Genomic DNA, 25378 nt, shown 5'->3' with positions numbered 1-25378 from the left:
CTGAGTCAGATCTGAACTCATTCCACCACCCCTCTAGCACTTTCTAAAATTTTATTCCACTCCCCATCCCCCCCCGATAAGTTCTCTTACATATGAGAAAGGTTGTTAATAATCAGGAAATCTGTTTTTTAAAAATATATCGATAAAAAGTACAAAGTCACAATCATGCTTGTAACTGTTTTCTCCAAAACCATAGCAACCTGATATGTCAACTATGATTGATCTTTCTGATGAACTTGATATCACAAAATGAAGGAGCCAGTAAAGCGGCATTTGAAAATCTTGAGAAATAGAAAATACGGTAGATTAATCAGAGAAACCGACCAATGAATAACTTAAATCAAGATCTTTAAAAAAATGTTAGATCAATAAAACCATTTTCTCAAGTCTCCCAAGTAATGTGTCCTGAAAATTAGTCCATGGCGTCCATCTTTCTTTTCAAATCCATTTATTAGGAACACATTAAATTGTCAAGGATTTGGTATAACTCCAACTCTGAACCAGATCCAGAATTACACCCTATAAAAGCAAAAGTTTGAAACTCCCTCCCCCACCCAAAAAAACCATCACAATCTTCAATCACTTGTCAGTCCAACAGCCTGGCGACTCCAAACTCCACCTCCGGCCAGCTGCAGGCCCCTTCTCTTTCCACAGGAAATGCGACCTAAATATGACATTCCCCCCTTATCTTTACAACCCCCCTGCCTTTCAACAGTTAGAAAGTGGCGAGCCTGAAAGTATTTTTAAATTCATTTACTACAAACCTAAATGCTAATAAAAAAGAGTACAAAGGGTACAATAAAATATGGTTCCATATATGTAATCTTCAGGGTCGACACATTTTTAAAGCCCCTTTCAGCTAGGTTAGGAGAGTATTAATATGGTAAATAAATTGGTTGCTTTCCACGGGAGATTTTTTTCTGTCCTCTGTGGATTCTTTCTTGAGAAGCATTCTGTTTTCACAAAAACACCTTCCTCATTCCATACATTTCTATTTCCCTCCTGTGTGGATCCTCTTATGGGAACAGGTGACTTAATTGCACTAGTGCAATTTCTTCCGTGTGTGCTATTAATGTGGTAAGTAAGGGACTGGCTTGTACTCAAACTCTTCCCAAATTCATGGCATACATGATATCTCTCCTTTATGGATCCTGTTATGGGAAGTAAGGGAACGGCTATCACTGAAGCCCTTTCCACATTCCAAGCATTTATAAGGCTTCTATCCTGTGTGGGTTCTTTTATTGTAAATCAGATGGCCACTGGCAGCGAAGGTCTTTCCACAGACTGTGCACTTATCCCTGTATGGGTCCTATTATGGAAACTAAGTTGACTACTTTGGCGGAAACTCTTCCTACCCTTTAGTCTAGACATTTATAGGTTTTTTTCCCCTGTGCAGATCCGTTTATGAGAAGTAAGAGAACTCTTTAGACTGAAGCTCTTTCCACACTCCATGCATGTATAGGGTTTCTCTCCTGTGTGGAGCCGTTTATGGAAGTTCAGATAACTACTGCTTTTATACCTATTTCCACACTCCATGCATTTATAGGGTTTTTCTCCTGTGTGGACCAATTTATGGGAAGCAAGGCTACTGCTTTGGCTGAAACCCTTCCCACAGTCAAGGCATTTATAGGGTTTTTCTCCTGTGTGGACCCGAAAATGGGCCGTAAGGGATCTGCTTCCCCTGAAGCTCTTTCCACAGTCTAGGCATTTATAGGGTTTTTCTCCTGTGTGGACCAATTTATGGGAAGCAAGGCTACCACTTCGGCTGAAGTCCCTCCCACAATCTAGGCATTTATAGGGTTTTTCTCCTGTGTGGACCAATTTATGGGAAGCAAGACTACCGCTTTGGCTGAAGCCCCTCCCACAATCTAGGCATTTATAGGGTTTTTCTCCTGTATGGACCAATTTATGGGAAGCAAGGTTACCGCTGTGACTGAAACCCCTCCCACAATCTAGGCATTCATAGGGTTTTTCTCCTGTGTGGACCTTTTTATGAGAAGTAAGACCCCTCTTTACACTGAAGTTCTTTCCACACTCCAGGCATTCATACGGTTTTTCTCCTGTGTGGACCAATTTATGGGAAGCAAGGCTATCACTTCGGCTGAAGCCCCTCCCACAATCTATGCATTTATAGGGTTTTTCTCCTGTGTGGACCAATTTATGGGAAGCAAGGCCACCGCTTTGGCTGAAGCCCCTCCCACAATCTAGGCATTTATAGGGTTTTTCTCCTGTGTGAACCAATTTATGGGAAGCAAAGCTACAGCTCTGGCTGAAGCCCCTCCCACAATCTAGGCATTTATAGGGTTTTTCTCCTGTGTGGACCTTTTTATGAGAAGTAAGACCCCTCTTTCCACTGAAGTTCTTTCCACACTCCAGGCATTCATAGGGTTTTTCTCCTGTGTGGACCAATTTATGGGAAGCAAGGCTACCGCTTTGGCTGAAGCCCCTCCCACAATCTAGGCATTTATAGGGTTTTTCTCCTGTGTGAACCAATTTATGGGAAGCAAGGCCACTGCTGTGACTGAAGCCCCTCCCACAATCTAGGCATTCATAGGGTTTTTCTCCTGTGTGGACTCTTTTATGAGAAGTAAGACCCCCCTTTACACTGAAGCTCTTTCCACACTCCAGGCATTCATAGGGTTTTTCTCCTGTGTGGACCCTTTTATGAGAAGTAAGAGAACTCTTCACACTGAAGCTCTTTCCACACTCCATGCATTCATAGGGTTTTCTCCCTTTATGGGATTTCAGATTTCTACTTCGACATTTCTCCGTACTTTCTTTGGAATCATGTTGTGTCAGGAAACGATCCATTTCCACACATTCAAAAATAGTTTTTTCTTCCGATTGTGCTTCTTTCCACGTTTTCTCCTTCCCCGATTATTTGTAGATGTCTCCTCAGGAATTTCAGTTTTGATTATTTGCAATGGCACTAAATTTGGCTCCTGGTCATTTCCCTTCTTCTGAGCATCAAATGCTTGCCGGGGGAAAAGAAATAAATTAGAATAATCTACAACCTCCACTTTGGTATTCCTATGCACAGATTTATCTATTACTGGGCGTCTGCAATGAGGGAAATGACAGCATATGAATATTAGTTACTAACTTAAAAGACTAGTGTGGCTGTTCATCTAACCCTCATTAAAAGCTTAAAGCAAAAAAAAAACCAAGTCTTGACAACAGGACCTGGCACCCAACTCGTCTCATCTATGAGGCACCCAACTTGCATTTAGTAAGAGAACATATGTCATTGCAACACAAAGCAAGACAAAATTTGTTGCTGAGTAGGACAACTACAACAAGCAAAAACATCCTATCCCTGATCATCTTCCCAATAACTCTGCAGTAATGACCCAGGGGTGGGTCAAAGATGATTACAAGACTGAATGTCAACCCTTGCTGGTCACTGTACTGATCTCTTACTTCTAAATGAAACTGCTACTTAGAAGACCATGAAAGGGGACCGGAATTAATGTAAGAGGAAAAAAGAAGAGTATGGAATCATTTTTAACAACTTACGTATGTATCTAAGTTGTAAATAAAGTATCTAGTGACACCTTGCCCTGACTTAAATTTTCCTCCAGAGGAACCCTCACCTAAAGAAGCCATGATCCTAGACATTTCCAACATGACTTCTTCATGCAGGGCTTTCTGGTTGGGATCAAGCATCAACCACTCTTCACTGTTGAAATGGATGGCCACCTCCCCAAAGGACACAGGACTCTAAACAAGAAGAATCCATGTGAGCAGATAGAATTTGCAAGGCCTCCTTTAATCTGCAAAGCCTAAGAGCACAAAGTGAAAATTCTTGACTGGGCCTTTCCCTAGTCGGACTTAACATAGTATGATAAAAAGGACAACATTCACAGCCTATGCCTGACAGCCAATTACAACATTTTAGCACTACTTTGACTGACTCTGCTGACCTTCAATGTCAGCAACCTGCCTTGATCAAGTGGCATAGTGTGCCCCAGACACACCATCTACCAGTGGCCCCAACATTTCATGATATTTGCAAGAGGTTCTGTAGGATTTCTGTGTATCATAGTAACCAAATGGTCTTTGTGGTTCTTTGAAGGGTCAGCCTTGCTCAGTCTCATGAACTTTCATGAAAATACTAGGAAGGCACTTCCAGCCATCAAAATGCTTATGATACACAAAGCAATTTATCAAGGGAGAAAGAGAATATAACTTTATTCTCACTTTGAATGTACGCTGTTTGGTATATATTAAAATGAAATTTTGTTGCGTACAAAACAAAAGGGTCTCCACCTCTAATAGTTAAATACAAAATTATGCATATAATCACATATATGACACGGAGAAACAACACAGTTTAGTTTGGATGTATACATGGCGTCAGCCTCCGCTTTGCCACTGCTTCGGCTGCCATTGAAATGGGAAGGGGTGGCATGGTATTTGGGAGGGGAATCATTGTTGTCCTGGAGGAAGTTTCTGGACTCTGATCTGACCACCTTACTGCGCATGTGGAGGAGGAGTGTTTCCCGCCAAGGCCAACGGTCCGGCATTCCATCCTGGTAATGCCTTTTGAAGTTATCTCACACCTGACATTTGGGAGAATTATGATTGGACTGTGCACGGGATGCCAAGGGGAGGGAAATGAATTATACAATATATTATTCGCTTTCGCACCTAATTAACCAGACTTCGCTTACCTTCGCATCTATTCATTTATAATTAGTAAAAGTACACTTGATTTCAACAAATGGAGTCCAGTGGTTTTCTTTCTTGATTATCAAATGAAGAAATGGCGAGAGAAATAGATCTTGGATGTTTACCAGGCATAGGGAACAAAGCTGTTACAGAATCTGGTAGTCCTGCTAGAAATACTCCTCATCCAACGAAGGAAATGGAGACGCTGGTTTGCATGCTTCACTAAGGATGATGTGTGGAGACCAGTTCAGATTCTTTGATATCTGCATTTGCAACACTTAATACTGTTGACCATGTCTACTGCTGCATCCTTCATATGGAATGGAGTATGACCAGGCCGACTGTTTCTAAAATTTATGATGATCTCCTTCGTTTTATTAACATTTCTGCTTCTCCTGTTTTTATTCCTTTCATCAATGATAGGAAAACAAGATTATGCTTACAATAAAGTATATTTAGCCTAACCACTCATGTCTCCTGTCTGCTTTACTTGGGATAGGCAATATGAAGTGCCATGTGGCATTTTTTGAAACCAGAATTATATAACCTGTCAGGGTAAAGATTTAAGAGCTGGCCAACTGCTACCATGATGTAATGCTGGGAATGAGTCAGCAAGGTTTTTGGGCCGATACCATTTTAAGAGCCTGTAATAAGAAGAGACCTGTTGGGGGATATCTCTCTTTCCGTGTGTGCTTCTGTGCTTTAATTTGCTGATTGCTTTCTCTTTGAGGTCGGATTAAAGAACATGTATATATTCTTTTTAGATAAAACAACTATTTAAACACAAACCTCTGTTTGATGTATCTGCTCCTGGGTTGTCTCACATAGTCACAGTGTGCGCACTCTGACATAACCACTAAATAATTCCATTCATCTCCAAAACTTAGTTGAGAGATGGGCCTAGTTGACTGATCATCAATTTAAATTTCCTTGTTGTGCTTTGCTCAGGAATAGCAGTAATCATATGTACAGTCGGCAAAGGAAATTAGAGGCCTCCTAATTCTCCCCCATATAAGCGGCTAACCTCTTCTTTCTTACCTGAGTCAGGAATCCAGCAGTTCTTTCACTCCACCAATAGGAGGAGAAGATTCAGTGAACAACGGTGACTCCATTTTGTCCACTAGAAATGAGAGAGACAGAATGGAAACAGGAAAGAGTTCAGCTTCATCTTTTCTATCCTGAAGGCACAGCTTAAGGTTTCTTCCTGTCCTGCCCTGGAAACCTCCATTTTTGTCTCTTCACACTTCCTTTCATGGGCTCCATCATGGGAGCCATGAATAAAAGGAGAAGACCAAACCTCACCACATGCTGAAGAACTAAGCTCAGTTAGATTGTTCTCCTAACCTTTTGGAACAACACATGGCAGTTTATACCTTCGGCATCCGAAGCTTTTGCTCAATCCCTGTAAATTCTCCACCCCCCCACTCTCTCTTCAGTTTGAAATCAGAGAAATTAGTGATGTTCTAGCAACCCAGGAAACATGCCTGAAAGAGCAGGTGGTGTTGGAAATGGACTAGCAGGGATCTGTGTAGGAATTTAGTCAAAATTATCTCTTAAGGAAGGCCAAAGACAAATCATGATGGAGGAGGAGCCAGAATGCAATTCAAGGTGGCCCCTACAGGAGTCGGTCTTCTGTGAAAGGCAAATCCTAGGCTTGCTCTGAAGGGAGGGAATTCCTTTGTACGCCTCAAGTCTTCTAGCTTGAAGAGGGAGTTCTACCTTTCTTATAGGGTCACCTTCTACTGAGTCCAACGACGAAGACAGGAGAAGACACAGAGAATGAAGGATAATTGGAATCTTTCTAGAAAGGTGACAAGCAACAGGGAGAAAGCAGAACTATTTAACTCATTTTTTGCATCTGTCTTTACACAAAGGGATAAAACAGTCCAACCTATCAAATACAGCACCACAAAAATCAGATTAGGAACACAAGTTGAAATAGGGAAGAAAATGGTAAGTGAGCACCTGTCTACCCTAGACAAGTTCAAATCACCAGGACCGGATGGATTACACCCCTGTGTTCTGAAGGAACTGGCAGACGAGATCTCAGAACCACTGAACTATGTCTTTCAGAGATCCTGGAGCACCGGGGAACTGCCAGAGGACTCGAAAAGAGCTGATGTGGTTCCCATCTTCAAAAAAGGGGGGAAAAAACAGATCCAGGAAACTACAGACCTATCAGTCTAACCTCAATACCAGGAAAGATTCTGGAAAAGATAATCAAGCAATGAATTAGCGAACACCTAAAAGCAAACAAAATAATAGACAAAAGCCAACATGGGTTTGTCAAAAACAGATCATGCCAGAGTAATTGTATTGCATTCTTTGATAATGTGACAAAATTAGTGGACCACAGGAATGCCGTCGATATAGTTTACTTGGACTTCAGTAAGGCATTTGATAAGGTAGACCATAACCTACTACTAGATAAAGTAGAAGAATGTGGGTTAGACAGCATCACCACCAGATGGATTCGTAACTGGCTGACCAACCGCACTCAACGTGTAGTCCTCAATGGAACTACATCTACATGGAGGGAAGTATGTAGTGGAATATCCCAAGGCTCTGTTTTAGGCCCAGAACTCTTCAACATCTTCATCAATGATTTAGATAAGGGAATAAATGGGGAACTCATCAAATTTGCAGATGACACCAAGCTGGCAGGAATAGCCAACATTCCAGAAGATAGGCTAAAGATACAGAACAATCTTGACAAACTTGAACATTGGGCACTATCTAATAAAATGAAATTCAATGGTGAAAAGAGTAAGGTTCTACATTTAGGCAAGAAAAACGAAATGCACAGGTACAGTATATAGGTGGTACCTTGCTCAACAGGAGTAACTGTGAAAGGGATCTTGGAGTCCTAGTGGACAACCATTTAAATATGAGCCAGCAGTGTGCAGCAGCTGCCAAAAAAGCCAACACAGTTCTAGGCTGCATAAACAGAGGGATAGAATCAAGATCACGTGAAGTGTAAATACTACTTTATAATGCCTTGGTAAGGCCACACTTGGAATACTGCATTCAGTTTTGGTCGCTACGATGTAGAAAAGATGTGGAGACTCTAGAAAGAGTGCAGAGAAGAGCAACAAAGATGATTAGGGGACTGGAGACTAAAACATAGGAAGAACGCTTGCAGGAACTGGGTAGGTCTAGTTTAATGAAAAGAAGGACTAGGGGAGACATGATAGCAGTCTTCCAATATCTCAGGGGTTGTCACAAAGAAGAGGGAGTCAAACTGTTTTCTAAGGCACCTGAGGGTAGAACAAGAAGCAATGGGTGGAAACTAATCAAGGAGAGAAGCAACTTAGAACTGGGGAGAAATTTCCTGACAGTTAGAACAATTGATCAGTGGAACAGAAGTTGCCTCCAGAAGTTGTGAATGCCCCAACGCTGGAAGTCTTTAAGAAGATGTTGGATAGCCATTTGTCTGAAATGGTATAGGGTTTCCTGCCTAGGCAGGGGGTTGGACTAGAAGACCTCCAAGGTCCCTTCCAACTCTACTGTATTGTATTGTTGGAAATACACCAGCAGGGATCTGTATAGGAATTTAGTCAAAATTATCTCTTAAGGAAGGCCAAAGACAAAGAGAAATCATGATGGAGGAGGAGCCAGAATGCAACTCAAGGTGGTCCCTTCAAGAGTTGGTCTTCTGTGAAAGGCAAATCCTAGGCTTGCTCTGAAGGGAGGGAATTCCTTTGTGCACCTTAAGTCTTCTAGCTTGAAGAAGGAGTTCTACCTTTCTTATGGGGTCACCTTCTACTAAGTCCAACGACTAAGACCCGAGAAGACGCAGAGAATTAAGGATAACTGGAATCTTTCTAGAAAGTCTCCAATCCAGTGGAACAGTCTTTCCTTACCTAGTGAGGTATCCTGACTTTTATCCTTGGGGATCCCTCCGAAAAACAGATCAGGGGAAAGATTTGCCAGATCCACCCAATTACTCCCTATTCCTGGAAGGACCTCAGAACCTGAAATATAAGCAAAGAAGAGCAGTTAAGAAAACAGGACAAAAGAGGATCTGGATTTTATCTTTTGCCCACAAAACCCTTGTGACCATCAGTGGCAAAGGATGAGACCCAATAGGAGAGTCGCTCCAAATGAAATACTCTTTGGAAGGACACAACCCCAATATTGCTAATGAGGTTCTCTAAATATCTACTCGGATTATTAACCTCCAAAACCCTATCAGGGAGCAATGGAAGAATTCAAGCTTGTGAAGATCCCTCCGTGTTCCCCAAAAGAAGCTTCTCTGACCTGGGACCTTTTTCACTTCTCTTCTCTTCCAGGCCCAGAAGGGATCTTCCAGCTACTGGCACCGCCGGGCAACTGGTCTCCGCTGGCTCTCCTAAGATCCTTCCAGTCTTCCAGGAATCTGGATCTGAAGGAGATGTGAGCAAAGGCTTCCTTTAGGCTTCCTTCTCTCCTCTATCCTGCCCCATTCTTGGATCTCCCCCATGCACAGCCCAAAGCAGTTATGGAGCGGATTTCCTGCCCGCTCCAAGCCTTACGTCTCCTTCCCTCTCCTGGGGAGGATCTGAGTCGCGGAATCCCCTCTTGCTGGCCCCCACCTGATTCCCAGGGAGCAATTCTCAGCCGGAACTCTCAGGCAGAGTGGAGCATGCGCACTGGCCTAGTCAGCCGACTGCAAAGAGAGCGCCCCCTGCAGGTGAAATCGCAGCCGCGGGGGCAGCTTTGGGAGGCTTTGCAGGGCAGCCTCTGCCCGGAGCTGCACCTGCCCCGGAGAGCGGGCAGTGCAATCGGCATCCGGGAGAAGCCAGGCGGAGATCGTGGGCCTCCCCGGGTCAAAAAAATATGCCTTAAATACCTTGCTGCATGTTTAAAGAAGATCAGTATTTTCAACGCAATTAGAGCTAAAACGAATACACACACATACATTTTCTCTTGCTTTGCTTGCAGCTCTTCCCAAAGCCTGGAGGCTGATCCCAGGCTCACTTCAAATGTTGATTCTGCCTAAATAAAGCAGTTTGGGACCGAGCTGAGGTTGTGAGGTTTTGCAGCAATGAGAGGGGCAATTGTCTGAACAGATTTCTTTTTGAGTTAGACCTAACTGAACAGATAATACTCCTGGAATTAAAAAATCTATCATTTCCCCGGTTTGTCGGCGGAGCGTGGCAGCTGAAACTTGTGAAGCTCTGCAAAACTCAGCTGATTTCTGCTTGCCTGGAGGCTTCTCGGGGCCAAATGTCACCCTGACGGGGTGATGAGGAAGGGAGGGCTCCCGCAGATCGCAAGGAGACGGTAGTCCACTCAGTCTGATCCGGGAAAATCTTCTCGACAGGCAGAGGAGACGCCCATTAGTGGCCCAACCAAAGCTCCGAGAGCCGGAACAAGCAAGCACGGAGATAAACGGAAAACTTACAATGTATTGGATTGGGTAAAGAGCGTAATTTCTACCCCAAACTAAACTCACCAAAACAGCTTTGCCAAGAAAGGAGACGCCCAAAAGTAGGAGGGGGGGGATTATTACTCCTTATCCCTTTGGAAGCGGGGAGTGAAAGGTCGGAGCGGATTACACATCCGTTTGAAGTGAAAGTGAAACAGCCTCCCGCTTCCCGTTGCGCATGCAAGACACTCGTGGTGGGAAGAGGCTCGGTGGGGGTCAGAGGGGCGGCGAGCGCTTCGTGGCTCCCAGGGTTGGGGGAGCCTCACTGCTTCCAGATGGAAGAATATATGTACCGTCCTCTATGGCCTGGCAATTGATACAGTTATCCCATAATGCCACTCATATGGGAAAGAGAGCATTGGAATTTGCAATACTGAGGGAATATTATGTGGATAGGTTGGCAGGTAGTGCAAGGAAGGTTACAACACAGTGTGGAACACGTGCGAAGGTTAACCCTAGTTAGGGCTAGATGCTTTGCCACTTGCTTTGTATGCAATTAGAAGTGGACCAAGAAATCAGCATAAACTCTCACCGTATGAGCTGATGTTTGGTCGCCCTCCCACTTTCCTTAGAAGGAACATAGCAGGCTGGCCAGATTTGGGCCATGGAAATGGTGCAAGAGTTGAATAAGCAAATTGGAAAACCCAAGACTTATGGTCCCAAACAATCCCCACCTAGGTTAGTGACCAAGTGTCATACTTTTAAACCAGGAGACAGAGTGTGGGTAAAGCACTGGAAAAAGGAACAGTTAGAGGGGAGATGGAAGGGTCCTTATGTTGTAATTGTTAAGATTGCTGAATCCAAGACTTGGATTCATTGGACCCACATTAAGAGAGTTGCTGAGGAGCAATGGGCTATGCGACCAAGTGAACATCCAACGAAATTAAGGTTCACTTGAAAATGACCTTGGACTATATCCTATTTTGCCTTGCTATAGGTGTATTGCTAGTTGCTTGCATAGTGTGTATTGATTTGTATCTGGACTAGGTGTAATCCCCTTCCTGCTGGGCACCAGTCTGGGACCTCAAGGCCACTCTGTAGAGACTTTACCGGCAATAGGTCTCCTTCACACAGTGGTGAAGAAAACCCCTGCTAAGCCACACCCAGGAAGCTGGCTTTCGACGCACGGGAGAAGACAGGATGAAGAGGATCCTTTTGCTTGTTGCATATAGTAGTGATTGGTAATGATGTGTGTATTCGCAATTTAGGACACTGGAGCCCCACTAGTGAAAAGCCTCGCATCATCCAATCATATGCAGTGGGCTCTGGAGAGTGTGAAGGACAACCCCCAATCACCTTTAGGCCTGAATGCTGGATAGGTGTTTTGCCCCATCCTTGTCAATTTCCTCAAGTCTTTGACAGGATTGTCAAGGACACTTGTCATACAAGACGTTACACAAATCATCAAACATATCAATATGTAGGATACATACTGAGAAAAAGGCATGTGCCGCTACAATGCACAAAAGGGGGGTAATATCAAGGTAATACCAGGACTAACACTGGATTGTGGGCCTCCTTTATCAAGAGCCATCACACACAGACAGATCCTGGACATGGGCTTCAAATGTTGTATTCCTCTTGTCAAGACGCACCTGAACAACAAGCAATGTCAGAAGCGTCTTACCTGGGCTAAAGAAAAACAGATCTGGTCTGTTGCTCAGTGGTCCAAAGTCCTCTTTTCTGATGAGAGCAACTTTTGCATCTCATTTGGAAACCAAGGACCCAGAGTATGGAGGAAGAATGGAGAGGCACACACTGCAAGATGCTTGAAGTCCAGTGTGAAGTTTCCACAGTCTGTTGATTTGGGGAGCCATGTCATCTGCTGGTATTGGTCCACTGTGCTTCATTAAGTCCAGGGTCAACGCAGCTGTCTACCAGGAGATTTTGGAGCACTTCATGCTTCCTTCCGCAAACAAGCTTTATGGGGATGCTGACTTCATTTTCCAGCAGGACTTGGCACCTGCTCACACTGCCAAAAGCACCAAAACCTGGTTCAATGACCATGGGATTACTGTGCTTGATTGGCCAGCAAACTCACCTAACCTGAACCGCTAGAGAATCTACAGGGCAATGCCAAGAAAAAGATGAGAGACATGAGACCGAACAATGCAGAAGAGCTGAAAGCCGCTATTGAAGCATCCTGGTTTTCCATAACACCTCAGCAGTGCCACAGGCTGATAGCTTCCATGCCATACCACATTGAGGCAGTAATTGCTGAAAAAGGGGCCCAAACCAAGTACTGAGTACATATGCATGCTTATACTTTTCAGAGGTCCGATATTGTTCCATATACAATCCTTGTTTTATTGATTGCATGTAATATTCTAATTTTCTGAAATTGTGTATTAGGTGTTTTCATGAGCTATAAGCCATAATCCTCACAATTATGACAAATCACGGCTTGAACTATCTTGCTTTGCAGGTAATGAGTCTCTCTCATATACTATTAGTTTCACCTTTTAAGTTGCATTACTGAAGTAAATGAACTTTTGCATGATATTCTAATTTTTCGAGTTTCACCTCCTGTACATATAAACACCTGGAAGAGATGTTTTACAGATAAACCACAACTAATGCATATCATGATATATGACAAAAGTACAAACAGCTGATATATTTGGCTATATATTGAAGGAAGGCTGGTATTTTCAATACAATCAGAGCTAAAATACACATATACATACAAACATATATTTTCCCCTGGTTTGCTTGTGTATGTCAGCTCTTCACAAAGCCTGATCCCAGAACAACTTATGATGTTGCCTCTACCTACGGTAAATAAAGCAAATTGAGCAGATACAGGTCTTGACAAATACTGGCATAAGCAAGACAATGTAATAAAAGATTCTTGTGAAAAAGACATAACTAACTAGGTAATGCCTCTGGTATAAAAACAAATCTGTTTTAGGAGCTCTTTCCATAATGCATACATTTATTCAGTTTCTCTTATGACGATCTTCTGAACTGTTCACTTCTTTCTGTGGGAGCATTGTACTTATTGGATCCTTAAAGTCGATTCTTGTATGGGAAATACTGTAAGACAGATAAAATGCTGTTCTATGCATTTATGTCTATATTGTCTCTCCTATGTGAAACGTTTTGTGGGAAATAAAAGCTCCTTATACTGAAATTCTGGACTCCAACTTGATAATTCTTCTCCTACACATGTACTTGTGGTTCTTCGATATGGATCCTGTCATGGAAAATAAGGGACCGGCCCTTGCTTAACTTCTTCCCATTCTCCCTGCATTTATATTCCTTTCCCAAGTGAACATTTTTATCTCAAACTGTTCCCGCATTTTATGCATTCTAATGTTTTTCCCATGCGTACCTACAATAACTTATTTTCCAAAAATAAAGTTTCTATTCCACTTGAAGAAGTCAGCTTGGTGGAGTGGTTAAGACACCAGCTGGAAACTGGGAAACCATGAGTTCTAGTCCTATATTAGACACTAAATGATCTTGGGCTGTCACTTTCTCTTAGCCCTATGATGGCAGCAATGCAAAGCTATTTCATCTGAAGATGAAACAAAAGCATTGCAAGCTCTTCCCACAGTATGTGCTTATATGCCATTTTTCTTTTGTGCGGCCCTTTAAGACACATCAATTCACAATTCTTGAGTGAAGCACTGCCTTTACTGTATATTTTTGACATTAGTCAACCTTTTTACAGGAATTCAGGACACTCCAATCCCAAAAGGCATCTCCCCCATGTTGTTCCTTTTATGGAAAGTAAGTTGATTGCTCCACACGAACTTCTTTCCGTATAGTTCCAATTTTAATATATGCTGCCAAAGTGAGCACCACATGAACTTCTTTCCACACCTCATATATATATATATATATATATATATATATATATATGTATGTATGTATGTATGTATGTATGTATGTATGTATGTATGTATGTATATATGTATATATATATATATATATATATATATATATATATATATATATATATATATATATATATATACACACACATACATACATACATACATACATACATATATATATATATATATGCATATGCATACACACACACACACAGTGGGGCAAAAAAGTATTTAGTCCGCCACCAATTGTGCAAATTTTCCCACTTAAAAAGATGAGAGAGGCTTGTAATTGACATCATAGGTAGACCTCAACTATGAGAGACAAAATTTGAAAACAAATCCAGACAATCATATTGTCTGATTTGGAAAGAATTTATTTCCAAATTATGGTGGGAAATAAGTATTTGGTCAATATCAAAAGTTCATCTCAATACTTTGTTATATATCCTTTGTTGGCAATGACAGAGGTCAAGCCTTGTCTGTAAGTCTTCACAAGGTTGGCACACACTGTTGCTGATATGTTGGCCCATTCCTCCATGCAGATCTCCTCTAGAGCAGTGATGTTTTGGGGCTGTTGCTGGGCAACACGGACTTTCAACTCCCTCCAAAGATTTTCTATGGGGTTGAGATCTGGAGACTGGCTAGGCCACTCCCGGACCTTGAAATGCTTCTTACGAAGCCACTCCTTTGTCGCCCAGGTGGTGTGTTTGGGATCATTGTCATGCTGAAAGACCCAGCCACGTTTCATCTTCAATTCCCTTGCTGATAGAAGGAAGTTTGCACTCAAAATCTCATGATACATGGCCCCATTCATTCTTTCCTGTACACGGATCAGTCGTCCTGGTCCCTTTGCAGAGAAACAGCCCCAAAGCATGATGTTGCCACCCCCATGCTTCACAGTAGGCATGGTGTTCTTTGGATGCAACTCAACATTCTCTCTCCTCCAAACACGACGTGTTCCTACCAAACAGTTCTACTTTAGTTTCATCTGACCATATGACATTCTCCCAATCCTCTTCTGGATCATCCAAATGCTCTCTAGCAAACTTTCAGATGGGTTCGGACATGTACTGGCTTAAGCAGGGGGACACATCTGGCACTGCAGGATCTGAGTCCCTGGTGGCGTAGTGTGTTACTGATGGTAGCCTTTGTTACGTTGGTCCCAGCTCTCTGCAGGTCATTCACTAGGTCCCCCCTGTGTGGTTCTGGGATTTTTGCTCACCGTTCTTGTGATCATTTTGACCCCACGGGGTGAGATCTTGCGTGGAGCTCCAGATCGAGGGAGATTATCAGTGGTTTTGTATGTCTTCCATTTTCTAATTATTGCTCCCACAGTTGATTTCTTCACACCATGCTGCTTGCCTATTGCAGATTCAATCTTCCCAGCCTGGTGCAGGTCTACAATTTTGTTTCTGGTGTCCTTCAACAGCTGTTTGGTGTTCACCATAGTGGAGTTTGGAGTGTGACTGTTTGAGGTTGTGGATAGGTGTCTTTTATACTACTAATAAGTTCAAACAGGTGCCATTAATACAGGTAATGAGTGGAGGACAGAGGAGCCTCTTAAAGAAGAAGTTACAGGTCTGTGAGAGCCAGAAATCTTGCTTGTTTGTAGATGACCAAATACTTATTTTCCACCATAATTTGCAAAAAAAATTCTTTCCAAATCAGACAGTGTGATTGTTTGGATTTGTTTTCACATTTTGTCTCTCATAGTTGAGGTCTACCTATGATGTCAATTACAGGCCTCTCTCATCTTTTTAAGTGGGAGAACTTGCACAATTGGTGGCTGACTAAATACTTTTTTGTCCCACTGTATGTGTGTATGTGTATATGTATATGTATGTATGTATATATAATTTCCACCTCTGTAATTCGTATTAGTAGGCATAAGGATCCCAATTTACACAAAAAACTATTTCCATATTTAGAGCATATCTATCGTTTCTCCCGTGTGTGAACTCGTTTATGGGAAGTAAGGTAACGGCTTTTGCTGAATCTCTTCCCACAGTCTGTGCATTCATAGGGTTTCTCTCCCGTATGGATGCTTTTATGAGAAGTAAGGGAACTGTTCTTAGTGAAACTTTTTCCACAGTCGGTGCATTTATAGGGTTTCTCACCTGTATGCATCCTTTTATGAGAAATTAGGTGACTTTTCCATCTGAAGCTTTTCACACACTCCGTACACTGATATAGTTTCTCATCTATGTGGATAGTAACATGATTTGTAAGGGAACTGCTAGAAATAAAACTTTTCCCACATTCCTTGCATATATAAGGTTTCAACCCTGAATGGATCCTCTTGTGAGAAGTAAGAGAACTATTCATACTGAAGCTTTTTCCACAGTCCGTGCATTGATAAGGTTTTTCTCCAGAATGCATTCTCTTATGGGAAGTTAGGTGACTATTCAATCGGAAGCTTTTCCCACACTCTGCACAGGGATATAATTTCTCCCCTGAGTGGATACTAATGTGTTTAGTAAGGGAGCTGCTTGAAATAAAACTCTTCCCACATTCATTGCATATATAAGGTTTCAACCCTGAATGGATCCGTTTATGGCAAGTAAGCGAACTGCTGCTACTGAAGCTCTTTCCACACTCTGTGCATGTATAGGGTTTCTCTCCTGTATGGATTCTTTTATGAGAAGCAAGGGAACTGTTCAAACTGAAGCTTTTCCCACATTCTATGCATTTATAGGGTTTTTCCCCTGTATGGATCCTTTTATGGGAGGTTAGATAACTGCTACTACTGAAGCTCTTTCCACACACTGGACATTTATAGGGTTTCTCGCCTGTGTGGATCCTTTTGTGGTAAGTAAGAGAACTATTCATACTGAAGCTTTTTCCACATTCCAGGCATTTATACGGTTTCTCTCCCATATGGATCCTTTTATGGTAAGTAAAGGAACTGTTCATACTGAAGCTTTTTCCACAGTCTAGGCATTTATAGGGTTTTTCCCCTGTGTGGATCCTTTTATGGGAGGTCAGATAACTTCTGGTGCTGAAGTTTTTTCCACATTCCAGGCATTTGTAAGGTTTCTCTCCCAGATGGATTCTTTTATGAAAAGTAAAGGCACTGTTCATAGTGAAGCTTTTACCACAGTCATTGCATTTATAGGGTTTATCTCCCATATGGATCCTTTTATGATAAGTCAAGGAACTGTTCATATTGAAACTTCTTCCACATTCTGCACATTTGAAGGGCTTTTCCCCCAAATGGATCTTTTTATGGTAATTAAGATTACCTCTCCACCTAAAGTTCTTTCCGCAGTCCATACATTTATAAGGCTTCTCTTTTGCATGGATTATTTTATGTGGGATAATTTTGGTGTTATAGTTGAAGTTTTTTCCCATTTTGCTGTGGTTACTGAAATTGGGTTTTGGTTTGAATCTCTTCCCATTTCCTCGACACTTTCCCATACTGCTTTCTTTGAAATCATGTTGAATCTGGAAGTGTTCCATTTCCGCACACTCAGAAGTCGAGTTTTCTCTCCAATTGTAAGATCCTTTTTTCTCATATCTCCTTCTTCCCCACATATCTGCAGACATCTCTTCTCGTATTTCAGTTTTGATTATTTGTGATGGGACCATACTTGGCTCTTGGTAATTTTCATTTTTCTGCGCATCAACTGCTCGAGGGAGGAGAAAAAGAAATCAGAAAACTCTACAATATATAGTTTGCTATCCCCATAACAATCTCTAGCCTGCGTCTATTCCTGGACAAAATGTTAAAAAAAAACTGAACATCTGGAGGGAAAACAAAACAAGGAATGACAGCATGAATGCTATTTCTTAATTTAAAACATTGGCATGGCTGCTCAACTCATCTAATTATTGGGTTTGACAACAATTTAAATGCAGAACATGACAACAACTAATGCCGTGTCCTGCAGCCTAAATTTTGACATCATGAGGTGGCATATGCCCCTTTGTCAAATGTACCAAAGCCAAAGTCATTGCAGTGTCCGTGACCCGTCTTAACCGCGGAGGACAAAATCGCGCTCGACGAAAGCGCGCATGTGACGTCATCACAGCGCGACGAAAAAAATTAAAAATTTAAATAAAATTAAAATTAAAGCAAGCCGATTCACATAAAGGTAAGGGTTAGGGTTACGTTTAGCGTTAGGTTAAGGGTTAGCGTTAGGTTTAGCGTTACGTTAACGGTTAGGTTTAGGGTTAGATTTAGGGTTAGGTTAAGGGTTAGGTTTAGGGTTAGGTTTAGGGTTAGGTTTGGGGGGGTTAGGGTAAGGTTTTCGCTTTATTTTTACATTTTTCGATCACAGCGCGATGTTTTCGTCGCGCTGTGATGACGTCAAATGCGCGCTTTCGTCGAGCGCGATTTTGTACTCCGCGGTTTTGTGGTGGAACCTGCAGTGTCATTCCAAGAAAAAAAAAATGGGACTAATTAGGATAAGTGAAATGAGCAAAAACATCTCTCTCTGATTATATTCCCAGTAGTTCTTCAGTACTGACACACAGGGCCCAAAGAAGATACCAAAACTGAATGCCAATTCTCCAGACTGATTCTCTCTTACCAGTTCCTTTCTTCTAAATGATACTGTGGTACTTAGAAGACCACAGAAGTGGACCGGAATTAATACAAAATGAAAAAAAGAAAAGGTAAGAATCCATTTTAAGAAGATCTGCACAGATATCCTAACCGACAAATAAACAGTTCAGTGACTCCTCAATCCTATTTAATTTTCCCCTAGATGAACATTTACCTAAAAAGGTTACAGTCCTAGAAGCCTCCAACATGACTTTTTGATGCAGAGCTTTCTGCCTGGAATCCAGCAGCAACCATTCTTCACTGGTGAAATGAACAGCCACCTCCTCAAAGGACACAGGACCCTGAATGGGGAAGAATCTCTATGAGCAGAGACAGGAGGAACTTGCAAGATCTCCTTTAATCTGCAAATCCTAAAAACATAGTTGTAATTCTTAGTTGAACTTTTCCTCGGCTGGATTCAACATGTTATGTGATAAAATCGTCCCCTGATCTCTCAAGAGATTGTTACAAACACCATCCTCTCCATCTAAGTGATGAAGTACAGCAGGTTCTCCCTGAAGATCATTAAAGTTATTATATGTGCATTAACTGTATTCCTCTCTACTGAAATAGTTCATGTGATTGGTTACTGTTGTGACTCAGCAGATGTCTGCTGTAAGTCTTTTCGGGATCAAGATTCATTATGCAGCTGGGGCGGGTTAGAGGCAAGTTTGGAGATAAAAGGACGGATGCTGCCACACCCCAGTCGCTGGAGTCAACGTTCCTTCGCGTGTTCTTTGTTTAGTACAACATTGCTTGATTATTAATCGTGATTTATGCCTGTTACACTTGGATAAGTGCTTTGGTGTTTCATGTAAACCTGATCCGTGGAGACTGTGGAAGAAGTGCAGTGCTTGTAAGAGTTTTTGTTTTGTATTCTTGTCGGGGACTTGTATTTATGTTATTTTTGGGCTCGAAGCCAGTTTGAACTGAGAACTGATAAAGAAAGACTTTCTTTTAAGTTGCCTGCCTGCGTTTGTTAATGAGCCGTGAAGGGGGGGGGGACAGAACAGGTTACTATAAACTGGATTTTACCAATTGACAACTCCATCCCTCAGTTGACTTTCTGAGCTAAGCAAGTTCACAGGATGAGGGACCACTATATCAGTTTCCTTTATTTTATCCTTTATCTCTTTTCTAATCCAATTTTTTAAAAAAACAACAACCTGAAAATAGACCAATACAAAACCACTTGTTTAATTCAGCCCAGGTGCTCCATCACTGGAGGTTTTAAAAAAGATGCTAGACAGCCACTTGTCAGAAATGGTGTAGAGTTTCTTGCTTGAGCAGGAGGTTGGACTAGAACACCTCCCAGGTCCCTTCCAACTATATTATTATGCTTTCTATCATTTTGCAGTTCCTAAAAGCCAAAATGAAGTGAGGATTGTCTTCAGTCTTTACCCTTTAGCCCAGAAAAAGAAAGTTCTTAACTCTTTGAAAACAAGGAATAATTCTCAACGTATTTTCTCCTAGAATTACGATATTTCACTTAATGATACATACATGTACTACCATAACAAAAGGAACATGGACACAAATTGTAAATAGTGATTTGCGTGGGGGGGGAAGGGCTTAGAAATTTTGTCAACTAATTTTTGTTTAGAATATGTTATAAAGGTTTAAGGCTGTTGGATGACTCTGTAATAATTAATGAAATGCCATTAGGTGGTTGTGTTTTTAACTATGGATTATTCTAGGCAAAAGGACACTAAAACAATTTCCGTCAAATGAGAACTATATGTTGAAAGTAAGACTCATCAAGAACTTTGACATTTGATATGAATGTAAGCAATGACTCTGGAAGAGATGCATGAAAGCTAACTGTAACCAATTGACACACTTTTTACAAGATGTAATATAAGATGATTATTTTTTGTGTGTGTTGTTTAATAAAAAAAATGTAAAAAAAAAAGAAACCGGAGGTCTCAACTGTTCCCCCATATTAGCTTTTGATCTTTTCCTTCCTACCTGAATTGAAGGTCCAGCTATTCTTTCAGTTCCACTAGTACAAGGAGATGATTGGGTGAATAACGGTGACTCCACTTTGTTCCCTGGGAAAAAGACAGGAAAACAGGAAAGGAATCAACCCCACCTTTTCTAGCTGGAAGCATCAACTTAATATTTCGTCCCGTTCTGTGAAGGAAACCTCCATTCATCGCCCTCTTATTTTGGCGGCCTTTTGTGGGCTTCATTTTGGGATCCAAGAAAAAGAAAGAAAAGAAGACCACCGCCCCACTATGCACTAGGACCAGAGGTGGTATTCAGCAGGTTCTGACGACTTCTGGAGAACCGGTAGCGAAAATTTTGAGTAGTTCAGAGAACCAGTAAATACCACTTCTGGCTGGCCCCACCCGCATCTATTCTCTGCCTCCTGAGTCCCAGGTGATAGGAGGGAATGGGGATTTTACAGTATCCTTCCGCTGCCACGCCCACCAAGCCACGCCCACCAAGCCATGCTCACAGAAGAGGTAGTAAAAAAAAATTAAATCCCACCACTGACTAGGACACAAACCCCAAGTGGACCTATCTCCTAGCCTTTTGAGCAGGGACACAAAAATATACTCTTGCCAACCAAAGTAATCACTCAGTCATGGTAGATGATCCCCCCTACCCCTGAAACCAACCCTTTTGGAAGGGCAAATGACACAATTCTGGCACCCTAGGAACACACCTGCAAGGAAAAATGGCTTAGAGATGTTCCAGCATGGATATCACACTTTATTTGAAATTACCGAGGTGGCGCAGGGGTTAGGGTGCAGTACAGCAGGCCACTTCAGCTGACTGTTATCTGCATCCATGCACACCCACACAAGTGGTGAGTTTCTACCAGTTTGGACCAGTTTGGACTGGTTTGGCTGAACCGGTAGTAGCTTGGCAATCTGGGCCGCTAGAACCGACAGTGGCCCAGGCCTGCTACACCCCCCGAACTGGTTCTCCCAGGTGGCACAGTGGTTAGGGTGCAGTACTGCAGGCCACTTCAGCTGACTGTTATCTGCAGTTCAGCGGTTCTAATCTCACCGGCTCAAGGTTGACTCAACCTTCCATCCTTCCGAGGTGGGTAAAATGAGGACCCAGACTGTGGGGGCGATATGCTGACTCTGCAAACTGCTTAGAGAGGGCTGAAAGCCCTGTGAAGCGGTATATAAGTCTAACTGCTATTGCTATTACGTATCAGGAAGGCCAAAGACAGGTTAATCCCCTCCCCATCTCGGAAGATAAAAGAATAAAGAATAACTAGAATTTCTCTGCAACATTTCCAACCTTGTAGAATGACCTCCTCTTACCTATTGAGGTGTCTTGACATTGATCTCCCTCTTTGTAAAGTCCTCTACAACGTGGCTCCTGAGAGCGATTTGTGGGATTCACTCTTTCCCCAGGACAATTAGTCCCTATCTCCATGAAGGACCCCAGAACCTGAAATTTTGACCAAAAAAGGGAGTTACAAGAACTTATGAACTACATTTTCATTTTCAACATTGCCAGCTCTGTGTGACCTAAATCAAAGAACGGGGATTATTAAGATGTATTAATCATCCAAAGCATTAAGGATACATTTAAGAATTCCCGGACATTAAGCTTCCTCCATATTTCCCAAGAGGAACGTTTCTCACCTGGTGCATTCCCTCCTCCTCTGCCTGGCTTAGCAGGAAACCTTCGGCCAGGGCCACCGCCTGGCAAGTGGTCTCCGCTCGGCACTCCCGCACCCAGCGCTGCATCTCCCTGGGCAGGACGGCTAGAAACTGCTCCAAGATCACCCGGTCCAACATCTGAGCCTTGGTGTGCTTCTCGGGCTGCAACCATCCCCAGCAAAGGCGGTGAAGGCGGCTGCAAAGCTCTCGTGGTCCTTCGGCCTCCTGAAAGGGGCTGTTCCTGAAGTGCCAATGCTGGATCTCAGAACTGAGGGCTTCCTTCTCTGGGATCTTCTGCCCAGGTCCTACCCAGACCTCCCCACAGTTCCCGGGTTGAGTGGCAACGAGGCCTTTTCCCGCTCGCTTCCAGGTTGGCTGGTTTGCATCCATTTCTGGTCTTTTCTTTGACATGGGTGGATCTCCTGGGTCTCCAAAGGTCTTTTCAGTCCTGGGATCTGGAGGAGTGGCAGAGAGGCTGGGAGACGGTATTCAAGCCATTCAGCTCTCAAGAGAGCTCCCGTTTTTTTACACTGGAGGCGGAAAAGAAAGGAAACTTCCGGAATTGCAGGCTGTTTTCATTCAGAAGCTATGATTGTATGATCAAATTCAGGACCAAGTAACGGTTTGGAGGGGAGGGTGGTGGCAAAATCAACAAACCTTTCAGACTCAGTGAAAGGTCTGTCCCTCCTTCAACTCTCTTGACACACACCCCGCCCTCATTTTGGGGAGGGTCTTTTCTGGAAGGCGCCCGCTCAGCTCCGGGGGCAACAGAAAAACTCTCGGCGGGGTCTTTTCGATCCCTCTCCCTCCCCCCCAAAGCTTGAAAGGGATCCCTTTGCAGAGGGTGGAGGAGGAGTTCCAGGCTGGGATGCCCCCTTGCAAGATTCTTTGTTACAGACGCTGGGAAGCGAACCTGGTCGATGCAAATGGGAAGAGCTGATTCCTTTAGCCTCCCGCCAGCTGTTTCTTTCCCCGGGGGAGACTCGGGGTTGCAGGACCCCCCTCCCTCCCCAGATTCCCAGGGCTCAGCTCCCAGCCGCTCCTTCCCAGCTGGGCAGACGTGGCGGAGCATGCGCAGTGGCGCCCAGGGATTTGACGTTGAGGCGGGCGCCCCCTAGGCATCCCCTCTCCAATTGCCTTCCCCCGCAGCTCCGCAGTATTGACACCGGACGCAAAGCAGATCCCGGCAATTATTGTATTCCCCCCGCCTCCCGCCCCTGACCGACTGGTCACCGGAACGATTCCTTTCTTCTAATCCTTTTCAGCTGGGTCGGTAGAGTGGGGCAGAGCTGGAAGGGATCTTGGAGGTCTTCTAGTCCAGCCCCCTGCTCAAGCAGGAGAACCTATACCATTTCAGATAAGTGACTGTCCAGTCTCTTCTTAAAAACACCCAGTGATGGAGCAGCCGCAACTCCTGGTGGCAAGCCGTTCCACTGGTTAATTGTTCTCACTATCAGGAAGTTTCTCCTTCATTCCAAGTTGCTTCTCTCCTTGATGGAGTTTCCATCCATTGTTTCTCGTCCTGCCTTCAGGTGCTTGGGAAAATAAGTTGAGCCCCCCCCTCTTTGTGGCAGCCCGCCAAATACTGGAAGACTGGTCTCGTGTACTTCCCCCCCCCCCGCCCCGCAGTCGCTCTTTTCTGCACCCCCGCCAAGCCCAAATCCTCCAACCGTCCTTCATGTTTTGGCCTCCAGGCCTTTGAATAAGATTTGCACAAGACCTCACAGGACGGTTGTTATGGAGTTGGCGCCTTGAGCCGCTTACAAAGTAGCAAAAGGCGGAATAAAGAAGGAAAGGAATGCATTGTGCTGCTTGAGTTTGCAATGCAAAAAAACTCCCTTCTCCCTTTCCCGAGGCTTTTTCCCGGGACGATTAGTGGGGGGGGGCGGGGTGTCTTGCATGCAAAGAGACCCTGGACTCTCCTCAACCCCCCTCCCCCCAAGACTAGGATGACTAACCCTGATTGATCCCTTTGCACGTCCGCCTCCCCCTCCCCTTTGGCTTCCTTCCCACGAGGTGGCTCTGCACACTTCTGATTCCCTCGTTCTCTGCCGCCTGCGGGGACGAAGGGGTTACAGCGAGCGAGCGCGGTCCTAGAGGGGCCAGTCCTCAGAACGAGAGCTTCCGTAGGCTCTGGGCGCCTGGCGGTTTGGGGGCGTGGATAGGAGGGGGCGCGCTGGGTCACGTGAGCCGGGAGAGCTAATAGGAGGCGAGAAGTTATGTCCGTTGGAGAGGCGTTTCTGAGTCGCCTCAGCCGCGGAAGACAAGGCAGTTAGGAAGATTGGAAAGAAAGCGGAGGGAAGGATGGAAAGGAAAAAAAGAAAGCAGGAAGGAAAGATGAAAGGCGGAGAGGAAGGGAAAAAAAGAAAGGAAGGAAAATTGGAAAGGAAGGAAGGAAGGAAAGATGAGAGGAAGGGAAAAAAAGAAGAAAGGAAGAAAAATTGGAAAGAAAGAGGAAGGATGGAAAGGAAAAAAGAAGGAAGGAGAGGTGAGAGGAAGGAAGGGGAAAAAAGAAAGGAAGGGAAATTGGAAAGAAAGAGGAAGGATGGAAAGGAAAAAAGAAGGAAGGAAAGATGAGAGGAAGGAAGGGAAAAAAGAAGAAAGGAAGGAAAATTGGAAAGAAAGAGGAAGGATGGAAAGGAAAAAAGAAGAAAGGAAAGAAGAGAGGAAGGAAGGGAAAAAAAGAAGAAAGGAAGGGAAATTGGAAAGAAAGAGGAAGGATGGAAAGGAAAAAAGGAAGGAAAGATGAGAGGAAGGAAGGAAAAAAAGGAAAGAAAATTGGAAAGAAAGAGGAAGGATGGAAAGGAAAAAAGAAGGAAGGAAAGACGAGAGGAAGGAAGGGAAAAAAAGAAGAAAGGAAGGAAAATTGGAAAGAGAGGAAGGATGGAAAGGAAGAAAGGAAGGAAAGATGAGAGGAAGGAAGGTAAAAGAAGAAGAAAGGAAGGAAAATTGGAAAGAGGAAGGATGGAAAGGAAAAAAGAAAGGAAAGGAGAGAAGAAGGAAGGGAAAAGAAGAAGAAAGGAAGGAAAATTGGAAAGAAAGAGGAAGGATGGAAAGGAAAAAAGAAGGAAGGAAAGATGAGAGGAAGGAAGGGAAAAAAGAAGAAAGGAAGGAAAATTGGAAAGAAAGAGGAAGGATGGAAAGGAAAAAAGGAAGGAAAGACGAGAGGAAGGAAAGGGAAAAAAGAAGAAAGGAAGGGAAATTGGAAAGAAAGAGGAAGGAGGGAAAGGAAAAAAGAAGGAAGGAAAGATGAGAGGAAGGAAGGGAAAAAAAGAAAGGA

At 43.3% G+C, this 25378-nt stretch overlaps 2 protein-coding genes across 5 annotated transcripts; both read right to left on the bottom strand.

Moving 5' to 3' along the window:
• Positions 1-462: 462 nt before the first annotated feature.
• Positions 463-11213, bottom strand: LOC148047329 (uncharacterized). Of its 4 annotated transcripts, none has more exons than XM_087711524.1 (6): positions 9572-11213; positions 8932-9055; positions 8535-8645; positions 5710-5791; positions 3594-3720; positions 463-2974 (listed from the first exon to the last, which is right to left on the bottom strand). In XM_087711524.1, the coding sequence occupies exon 6, from the start codon at positions 2809-2811 to the stop codon at positions 1372-1374; it is 1440 nt and encodes a 479-aa protein (XP_087567650.1). In that variant the 5' UTR covers positions 2812-2974; positions 3594-3720; positions 5710-5791; positions 8535-8645; positions 8932-9055; positions 9572-11213; the 3' UTR covers positions 463-1371. The 4 variants fall into 4 exon arrangements, 3 of the variants coding, with proteins under 3 accessions (XP_087567650.1, XP_087567647.1, XP_087567649.1); XM_087711521.1 differs by lacking the exon at positions 9572-11213 and adding an exon at positions 9186-9272; XM_087711523.1 differs by lacking the exons at positions 3594-3720; positions 9572-11213 and adding an exon at positions 9186-9272.
• Positions 11214-14216: 3003 nt separating this feature from the next.
• LOC106556395 (uncharacterized) lies at positions 14217-23130 on the bottom strand. The gene is made up of 5 exons (XM_087711413.1): positions 22081-23130; positions 21754-21883; positions 20438-20520; positions 18645-18771; positions 14217-17549 (listed from the first exon to the last, which is right to left on the bottom strand). The coding sequence occupies exons 1-5, from the start codon at positions 22507-22509 to the stop codon at positions 15859-15861; spliced, it is 2460 nt and encodes an 819-aa protein (XP_087567539.1). The 5' UTR covers positions 22510-23130; the 3' UTR covers positions 14217-15858.
• Between the last annotated feature and the right edge of the window lie 2248 nt (positions 23131-25378).

The sequence above is a fragment of the Thamnophis sirtalis genome, unplaced genomic scaffold (assembly GCF_051295495.1).
Source record: "Thamnophis sirtalis isolate CommonGarterSnake01/CBP01778 unplaced genomic scaffold, rThaSir2_p1.2 scaffold_3, whole genome shotgun sequence".
Lineage (NCBI taxonomy): Eukaryota > Metazoa > Chordata > Lepidosauria > Squamata > Natricidae > Thamnophis > Thamnophis sirtalis.
The sequence above is the reverse complement of the archived record's forward strand: the minus strand, read 5'-3'. Positions and strand labels throughout refer to the sequence as shown.

Bases quoted from the DNA above. Each gene is read 5' to 3' on its own strand.
- LOC148047329 (XM_087711524.1), bottom strand. From the start codon at position 2,811: ATGGATCGTTTCCTGACACAACATGATTCCAAAGAAAGTACGGAGAAA.
- LOC106556395 (XM_087711413.1), bottom strand. From the start codon at position 22,509: ATGTCAAAGAAAAGACCAGAAATGGATGCAAACCAGCCAACCTGGAAG. The intron at 20,521-21,753 runs GTAAGAGGAGGT...TCTTTTTCCCAG, and splicing joins ATGTCAAGACACCTCAATAG to GGAACAAAGTGGAGTCACCG. The intron at 18,772-20,437 runs GTAGGAAGGAAA...TTCCCCATTCAG, and splicing joins TAGCTGGACCTTCAATTCAG to GGTCCTGTGTCCTTTGAGGA.